Source organism: Marmota flaviventris, chromosome 13 (assembly GCF_047511675.1).
Source record: "Marmota flaviventris isolate mMarFla1 chromosome 13, mMarFla1.hap1, whole genome shotgun sequence".
In the NCBI taxonomy this organism is placed as follows: domain Eukaryota; kingdom Metazoa; phylum Chordata; class Mammalia; order Rodentia; family Sciuridae; genus Marmota; species Marmota flaviventris.
This window is the reverse complement of record NC_092510.1, coordinates 100,851,363-100,860,772: the sequence shown is the minus strand read 5'-3', so window position 1 is coordinate 100,860,772 and position 9,410 is coordinate 100,851,363. Positions and strand designations below refer to the sequence as shown.

Sequence of the window (9,410 nt, the reverse complement as noted above, 5' to 3'; positions counted from 1 at the left end):
GGGGCCTCGCTGCGGGCTGGCCACGCGGGCTGCGTCGGGGCCGCGGGCTCGGAGCGCGGCGGCACCCCGAGCGTCCCCGTCGCTCCCCGGCCGCGCTCGGCCCCTGCGCCGCCGCGTGCTCGGGGCCCGGACCCGGAAGGGGCGGTGGCGGCCCGGCCGCCCACGTGTTGCGCGCCCGCCATGGAGGCCGCCGGGAGGGCTCGGATGGTGAGTGCGGGGGGCGCGGGGACCGCGGCGGGCTGGCTGCGGGCGGCGCCTGAGCTCAGCGGCCGGAGCTGACGGCGGCCGCTGTGGCCCCCGGGAAGGAGCACCGCGGGGCGGAGGCTCGTGCGGTCTCCGATTGCAGAAGAGTAGGAGGGACTCGGCGGGTTTGGGGCTTTGTTTTGTTTGTTTGTTTGTTTGTTGGGTTTAGGGGGGTTGTTCCTACAAAGCAATACGTGATTCCATTGAAAAGTCAGTTGCGAGAGTGGGTTCAGCCCAGCAGTGTCGAGGACGAGGTTCTTCACCGCTTGTGAACAGACTCGCACCAGCTAACACCCCTCCTCTGGGTTCTATTTGGTGATATTTTATTCTTCCCTTTTCTTGAGTGTGTAACAACAAACTTTTAAGATTTAGATGATTGGGAGCACGCAGTCTTCAGCTAGCCACTGGTACAGCTGAGTCTGTAGGAGGAGGAGTATAGAGAAGAGCTGTGAGACTCTACGTAATGACCCACAGGGGCACCTACCAAGTGCCAGTGCTAAAAAAAATCATATTGGCACCATTTTGGATAATAGATTGCTACACAAGGAAGTCAGTAGGTTTGCTTGTATCACATACAAGCCTAGTAACTGATACATAGAAAGCATTTACTAATACAAAGGAAGAACTAATATAGACCAAGCCCGGAAACTTAGAGTGAATTGACTAAACAGTATCTAGTTTTTTGATTGCTTTAATCACTGTTTCAAATGGGATTAACTGAGAAGCAGGGACAGGTATCAGCAGTGGCAGGGTCTGCATCTGCATTTTGATGTGTGTCTCCAATGGGAGTGATCCACCTGCTGACCAAGTCTGCTGGTGGGTAGCCTATATGCCGGATTTGCAAGCATCTTAAAGGCTCAAGTTATGTTGCCATGCCTAACACTGCATGGGATATTTTCTTTCCAATTGCTTTCTGATTATTAAATTGATACAAGTTCATTTTAGGAAGTTCAGAAAGAAGATAAAACTGCACTCATAATTCCCAAACTCGGAGAGATAACTTTTAACATTTCGGTATATATCCTTCTAGAAATGAAATTACATGTTTTATGGCCAAGCAGGGTTCAGTTCAATAAGTCCCATTATAGCATTTCATCAATATGTAGAATCATAATGCTGGCACAAAGCCTGGTTCCCTCAGTGATCCTGGGACAAATTACCTCACTCTCTGAGTGTTCTCAACTTAAAATAAGGTGATACTATTGCCTGTATTAATAAATAATAATTAATTCACGTGAGTGCATCATGTACTGCCTGGCATATAGTGACTACTCGGTGTGTTTATTAATACCAAGGACATGGTACCGCATGCTCACAGGGCTAGGCAGGCCCTATAGATCACCTCCCATAGTTCCTGCCTTTCACAGGCACAGGAACAGACTCAGGGAAGTAGTTTAATGTTGCACGGCTAATTTTAGTAGATCTGTTATGCCCCTGTTCCCTCTGCTCAAACGCCACCTCAGAATGAGTCCCTGATTTCTTTCCTCCCTCCCTTTGCCATAGGCCATGTTAGTGTCCTCTGTTATAGTAACCATGGATTTGAATTTATGGTTTGACACTTATCTTCCACTTGTCTGTGACTTCCTCAAGGTCTTGGCTAATCTTGGAACTTTGTATGTTCAGAATCAAGATAATTGACAACTAATGAGTGGGTATGTTATGGTCGCTGGGGAGAAGAGCTAGCAATGGCAGCAGTGTCCAGATATGTGAAGGGCATACTCCATCTCGTGTCAGTCACACAATTGCCTCACAGGTGTTTGTCGAGTGCTGACTTTGTGCCAGGCATGGGCCATGCAGGGCTGGCAGTGTTGTGCAGGACAAGCTGGGCCTTTCCCTAGGAAGTTTGCAGCCTAGTAGGCAGGCAGGCAGGCACCAGACAAGGTGCTTTGCTTGTTATTGTGCTGAGCACCACAAAGGAGAGTCAGGGTGCTGGAGAGCCAGGATCCTGGAACTTTTGCCCAATGGAGCACAGGGGGGCAGGAAAGGTGCTTCCCAAGGTAGGGCAGGTGAGCACTGTAGCCAGCCAGAAGGCAGGTTGGAGTCCCCCTGGTGGGAATAGCAGGTGCTGGGCCTAGAGGAGGGAAGAAGCATGGCATGTCCTGGGAATCAAGAAAGCCAGGATGGCAGAGGGTGAGGCTGAAGCTACTGACGTTGGCTGAGGCCATGTTCTGGAGGCTGTGTGGATCTCACTGCAGATTTTCACTTTTAGCCTCAGAGCAGTGGAAAAACCTATGATTGTGCTTGCTTTTAGAGAGATGTTGATGGGTTAATGAAGCGTGATCAGGATGATAAGGTTTCTAAAGCTTAGATATTACTGGGAATATTTAGTTCAAAGAGGGAGGAGGGAGTTGTAAGTCATGGAAAGCCACTCTGCTTGAGGAATGGAGCACAGGAACCCTGTGTGTCTCAGAGCACATCCTCAGCTTGTGGATGCTCAAAGAGGCAGATCTTTCCTGAGGGCCCAAAGAGTTTCCTAATCCTTGGATTGGTCAGGAGCAGAATAGGCTGCCTCCTGTGCTGTAGGGGGTGTGTGGGCAGAGGCTGCAAAGCCTTCTGCTAGGGAAGGTGTGATTAGGAGTCCCAGACATAGTAGGAGAGGCCTTCAGGCCTTTGATGCCCCTCTCAGACAGTGTCAATCAGATGAAGTCAGCAAATTTCATAGTACCTTGCAGATGATTCAACAGGCCTGAAACTTGATTTCACACCTTTCTTTAATCCTGAAGTTCATAAACTTGAGGCTTTGTAAAAAAATAAATTTACAAAGTGAAGCAACTTCAGTACATACGTTATTAGTATTACATATTTGAAATTATATCTATAGAATTTTTTAAAGTAAAGAAATCCTATGATTGTTCAAGAAAAATAACTGTGGTTTGTATTAGTAGGTTAGCCTGAAGTTACAGTCAAGGCTGATGCCAGTCAGTGTGCACACACAAGCCATTATTTCAGGCAAGAGGAAAATAACCTATTCCAAAACTCAAGAATAACAAAACACTGGCTACTCAAGAGGTGCTCTTACATTCTTGAGTAAGTTGGGGGGAAAAGTGAAAGACAATAGAGGAATTGGATGTTTCTCTTCCTAGGGAAACTTCCCCTTTGTGCATTTAATCTCATTCCTGTTATGGAAATAAGCAACAGGCTGGAAACACCTAGCGGTGGCTAGCCTGTACTCTTATAGTCTCCTATCAGGCAGGGAGGGATGGAACTGGGTTGGAACCGATTGTGATCCAAGTGACGGATGAAGCAGTCTCTCATTTGGAATGGCAACGGCAAGTGGTGCTGTCTCCAGACCATCTGAATCTGGAGGAGCAGCTTGAGGGGAGAAGATGACAGAGCCAAGAGCTGGGTAGAGCAGTAATGAAGGTTCCCGCTTCCTGGGTACGTAAGCTGGGCTGCAGCATTGTGCTTCCCCCCGTGTCGAGGCTTGAGGTGCTCTGTTGATGGAGAGGTTCACTTTCCTGCCCCTCTGCTCCTGCCGTTCAGGGGCATCTCTAGGGGTGTGGGCAGTAGCTGGCACACTGCACCAGGTGGTTCTCACTTACCTGTGAACAGTCTTAATTGGTGAACATCATTTCAGGAGGCACGTCTTCCTCCCTGATCCTCACCCTCCTTGAGGTGGTTTAAGGATCATGATAGACAGTGAGGCCATGCAGATGAATGAGCTGAGACTTTTTTTTTCTTCTTTTTTTCCATTTTGGAAAAAGTGGTGAAAGAATCTGGTTGCAAACCCTAAACTGTGGCTTGGCATATGGGGCGTAATGATCCCTGCAGGAAGAGCTGCAATTCCGAGGGCAGTCAGGCTTCACTCTGCTCTCTGTCTTCATGGACTAATGCACCTCTTGATCTTTCCTTTGGGGAATAACAGCAAGCAAAGGCTACCAAGAGAAAAGACCAAGCGTCCAGTGAGGCTCCCCCAGCAAAACGGAAGAAAGAAACGTCCTTTCTCCCAGCCAAGAAAACTGGTGTTGGAGAAACTAGGAGGGCTTTTAGGGGCAATGCACAAAAAACATTGTCTCCAAAGAAGAATTGGGCTAACACAGGAGATCGAAAGCAAGAGGATAAGCCATGCATCAAGACTTCATCGCTGTTCAAAAATAACCCTGACATCCCAGAACTCCACAGGTACGGTCAGGTGCGGCTGCACCTCAGGCGTGAGGAATGGCCTGTGTCTGCCTTTCTCCTGGTTGGCATGGGCACTGATCCTGGGCTTTGTCCGTCCCCTGCAGACCTGTGGTACATCAGGTGCGAGAACAGGTATTTGCTCCAGAGACCTTCCAGGAGCTGGGCCTGCACCCACATCTCGTGAGTACTCTCCTGCCTCATATGTCTGTCTTGTGCCTGCATGTCTTTTAGTGTCTGCTTCTGTTCCTAGTTACCTGAGTGCATTCGGACTGCTGGACTGGCTGCTGGCGTGGTTGAGCTACGCCGAGGTTACTCTTCTCTGTCTCCTGGCCCTACCTGCCCCACCCCCATCTTTTTTTTTTCTTATTTTAAGGCCTGGAGACTTTGTCCACCTGATGCACTTTGAGGCCAGGGCTTCGCTTACTGGACTTGAAATAGCTTGCTAATTACTGCGTAAATGTGGTAAAGCCGTTAGTGATTGCAAACGTCACATCGGCCCCAGGAGTGGGAAGCAGCATTCTTGTAGTTAAGGGGTGTGCAGCTTCAGATGATGAAGGTGGAAGAGACAGGTTTCAGGGTGTCTTTAACACACAGAAACCACTTTCCCCCTTTTTTGGTACCATGAACATGTTTCCTAGGCTTACTGTGATTGGGCTGAGGAGGCGTGTCCTGGTTTCCTGTGCCATGAAAGCCCAGCTCCCCCAGCCCTTCTTCAGGTGGCTTATGGAGGGTCATTTTCTCACCCATGGTGTGTAGACCAGGGTCTCCCCTCACCACCGTGGGCAGTTTGGGCTAGGTGATTTGTTGTGGGGACTTTGCTGCTCACATTCAGATGTTTAACAGCATCCTGGGGAATAACAGTAGCATCCTCTCCCAGCTGTGGCAACCAGAAATTTCTCCAAATATTGTCACGTGTGGGGGCAGCAGAATTGCCTCCCAGTTGAGAACCACTGGGTGGGTGGAACTTCACTTGATCCTGGCAATCGGTGTCATCCTAGTGTTTTCTCCTGTTTTGTGTGTCATTTCCATTAAATATGTTTGTATAAAAAAAAATTTGTTTTCCTCTTCTCTTTTAGGTTTCTACAATAAGTACTGTCTTAAAAATATGCACTATGACCAGGTAAGAGTTTAGGCTCTTCTTAACTTTCTTAGGGCTTAAGTGGAAAAGACAGAAGAAAACCGTCATCTGTGGAGGGCAGAGCGGGTTGTGAGTCTTGGCACTGAAGAACAGCCGGGCTGTGGGCCCCTTAAGGGCTTGGCCTCGCACTCAGATGTTCGGGTTCCCACGTGGCAAACGGAGAGCCTCTGTTTCCACTCTAACCCTCAAGAGAGTCTGTTTAAGAAGATCTGCTGTTGCCAGTTCTTCCCTGAGAATGATTTGACCTGAATACAGAATTTGGTCACCTCATTTTTTCATAGTAAGGTCAGGGTCAAACAGAAGTGTTTGGTTAGATGACATGGGAAACTGAAAAATTTTTGTTTTTGTTACATGGTCAGGTGCGGGAGGAGAGCGGCCTCTTTAGAGCACGTGTACTTCTGTACTTTAGTCGTGGTCACTTTTTATTGCTATAAGTCAAAATGAGAATATTGAAGAATGAGGATGAGGACCTCTTAGTACCAGATTCTTCTTTTCTTTTTGGGGGGTGGTGCTGGGGATTGAACTCAGGGTCTCACACATGCTAAGCAAGCGCTTTACCACTGAGCCACATCCCAGTCCCTTTTTGTTTGTTTGGTGAGCCAGATTTCAATGACTCCTCTGTAACTGGCCTTAAACGCACTGCAGACACATCCTTCAGCGTCTGACAGATGCCTAGGGAGGGGACCATGCTGCTGGTTGGGTAGCTCGCATACTTCCCTTGGCTCTTCCGAATGGAATTGTCCTTTGTCATGTCTGTAATCTCTATTATAGAAGGCAAGAGAGCATGTGGCTTGTTACTGTGGTGACTCTAATTTGTTGTCATGCCATCTAGTTTTTTAAAAACAATGGCCAATCTCTGACTTGATTCACCATTTTCAGCCAAATTCAAACAAATTTACTAGGGACTTATCCTAATAATCAGCAGCCTCTCAGCTCCTTCCCTTGCACGTTAGGTGACTTCTTCGGGGACCATGGGTAGACAGCTCAGAGTATGGGGCAGCTCCTCCGCTGTCCCCTGCATCTTTGCCTGCACACCTGATAGAGACATGTCTTCTCTTTTGGGTGATACCAGTGTTCAGAAGCAGAGCATTCCTGTGTTGCTGGAAGGCAGAGACGCCCTGGTGCGCTCCCAGACAGGCTCAGGTCAGTGATGTCTAGCTGCACTCCTCCATGGCCCCAAGACCATGGTCGTGCGGTGGGCTCTGTGTCTGGCAGTGGTAGCTGTTTCTCCTTGTTTGGAGGAAGGAGGCCATGCTTGTGTCTTATTAGAGCCCCGCATTTGCTAACAGAATGAAGGGAAGGGGACAGTGGGTGGTGATGTGGTCAGCAGTGACAAGGCGGTAGCTGGCTCTCTTGTTATTTCCTTGGGGCTAAGTCCCACCACCTGTGGCCAGAGCCACCCGTCCTCACTGGTCGGTTGTGACTCTTCTTCTGCTGTTAAAGCAGTCTGGCATGAGCACAGGCTGCTTGGATGCCAGCTGTGGTCCTGGGGCAGAGCTCTGCCTGGGCAAACTGCCCCTCTGCCCCTCGTGTGCCCTCAGTGCTGCAGACGGCTGTTGTCCACTCCTGCCAGTGCAGCCCCGGGCAGGGGCTGGGACTTCTGCCTTGCTGGGTTTCCCAGGGCTCACACTGATCGCATCAGCACTGCAGAGGCCTGATTGACCGTGAGGCTCATCAGAGAGGTTAAGGGGGCTCCAGAGGAGGAAGGTCAAGCTTCTGCAGATGGCCATCAGGTTGAGCATTTGTGTAACTTGGGAAATGCCGTTAACCTCCCTTGCTGGGTGGATAAAGGAGACAAAGCTTCAGACTTTTTAGGAGGACCGAACTTACAAAATAGAATCAGGAATTATGGCAGATGGGTGAGGTCTCTTGATGTGCACTTGACCTTCTCCCAGCTACCAGGGACAGCAGAGCCTGTTTGCCCTTTAACTGCTTTTGTGCTCTTTTCAAAGGTAAAACTCTGGCCTATTGTATCCCCATGGTCCAGTCCCTTCAAGCAATGAAGTCAAAAATACAGGTGCGTGTGAATGTGCTTCTCTGTTCTCGTCCACAGTGCTGTGGGTGACATGCATTGCATTTATTACCCAAGTCCTGACCAAAGACTGTCCAGTGTGGAGTGGAGCAGCGTCCTTCCCTGTCGCCCTCATAAGTGTACCAGGGTTTCTGTGTGTGCCTTGCACACCTCACCTTCCGAGCCTCTTGATGCCATGCGCCCACCACATGCCACCTTTACTGCTGGCCCAGTCCACAGACAGAAGCTGAGGGAGGTGAAATGGCCAAAGCCATGCAGCAGGGAGGTGGAGCCAGATTCCCATCACATCTCTTTGGCTCCAGGGTCTCACTCTGTGGCCCTGCAAGGGCTTCATGGGACAGTTCAGCGCTGGGCCTCTTTCTGTGCTTTCCACTTAACCAGCATCGACCTTCTGTAAGACCATCACTCAGTAAATGCCTCAGAATGACCTGATTTGCAGCTGTCCACCCGTGCTCTGATCTCGAGTGTTGTCATTATGTGGAATCGTGCTGCAGCCTTTATTCTGAGTTCAGTGCCTTGTTACTTTTGACCAGAGAGGCTGCACTTGGTGTTTACAGTGGCGGCTTGTTGGTTATAGGTGTGAACAGGAGCGCCTAGTCAGCCAGCGTGCAGTCGGGCTGTCACAGTTTGCATGTTGCCTAGAATTCCTCCTCAACTGTGAAACAGTTAGTGCTGAGGCCAGAGGGCCAATGTGGGGCTTCTGTGGAGGCCAGTTAACTGCTCTGATCCATGGGCAGAGGCTTTTCTCCTCGATCCCAGCCCAGGGGACCGCAGATGCAGCCCCAGTCACTCGGTTGACAGAAGTGGTGAAACGTGAGACCGGAAATAGGAATGAGTGCCCAGAACAGGAAAAGAACAAGCAGTGGCTTTCTCTGGGCTTGGACATGCAGAATCAGAAGGGCGTCGGGCCTCCCTGATTTCAGGTGAGAAGAGAAGTAACGTGGACTTGCACTGGGCTCCATGGACTAAGGTGTGTGACCGTGTGCCCAGGCGGGTATCAGGAGGTTATAAATTATTGAGTGAATAGGTAAATGGGAGAGGCGGAAAGCCTTTCCTTACAGGGGAACCCCGGGGGTGCATGTGGTGTTGTGTCTGGCAGGGCCACGGAAGGCTGTCCAGGCATGAGGTGCATGGAGGCTGAAGTGAGGGGGCAGCACATGGTCTTTGGGTGTCCATGAGGCACATCTTGGTGAAGGCAGTCGGAACTGTACAGCGGGAAGCCCAGGTGACCAGGTGTGTCATCCTCCAGAGCCACCTGAGGACAAGGCTCTTTGCTGGGTTTGCCACAAACACATAACCTGATTTAGTTGCAGGGAATCACCAGACAAATTAAGGGACAACCTACAAAATAACTGGCCAGTAGTCTTCCAAAGGGTGAAGGTCATGAGAATAAATACTAAAGAGCTGCCTCAGGTGGAAAGATGGGGGAGGTGGGACAGCGGAAGACCTGTGGTCCTGGGTTGCAGTCCAGCCGGGTTACAGGACGTTTATAGGTCAGTTGTTGGCGTTGAATAAGGTCTGTGGAGTAGTTGACAGCATGCAGCGTTAACCTCCTGGTTTCAGTAATCATCCTGGGGTTTTGGTATTGATGGTGGGGGAACTGGGAGACGTTATGGGAGTTCCTTGTACTATTTTTGCAATTTTTTTTAATAAGTTTGAAGCTGTTTCAAAATGTGTAGGTTAAACATATATAAAGAAGGTTCAAAGAAGAAACCGCCACAGTCATTCCCAGTGATAGAATGCTACGTAGCCCCTGGAAGTAATGTTCCTTAGGTTGCTGCCATGAACTTGAGCAGTGTCTGGCTCAAGGGAAGAAACACAGGTTACAAAGCCGCACGTCGTGGAACTGGGTGTTGGAGATGCCGGCCCGTGTCT

At 49.7% G+C, this 9,410-nt stretch overlaps 1 protein-coding gene across 1 annotated transcript in view; it reads left to right on the top strand.

The window, feature by feature from the left end:
- The first annotated feature begins 45 nt into the window (after positions 1-45).
- Ddx31 (DEAD-box helicase 31) overlaps positions 46-9,410 on the top strand; it is a 59,841-nt gene continuing 50,476 nt past the window's right edge. Inside the window, exons 1-6 of the mRNA XM_027942505.2 lie at positions 46-207; positions 4,109-4,365; positions 4,470-4,545; positions 5,442-5,485; positions 6,576-6,646; positions 7,456-7,520. Coding sequence (XP_027798306.2) covers positions 181-207; positions 4,109-4,365; positions 4,470-4,545; positions 5,442-5,485; positions 6,576-6,646; positions 7,456-7,520 — 540 coding nt within the window. The 5' untranslated portion in view covers positions 46-180. The remainder of the gene's footprint in view (positions 208-4,108; positions 4,366-4,469; positions 4,546-5,441; positions 5,486-6,575; positions 6,647-7,455; positions 7,521-9,410) is intronic.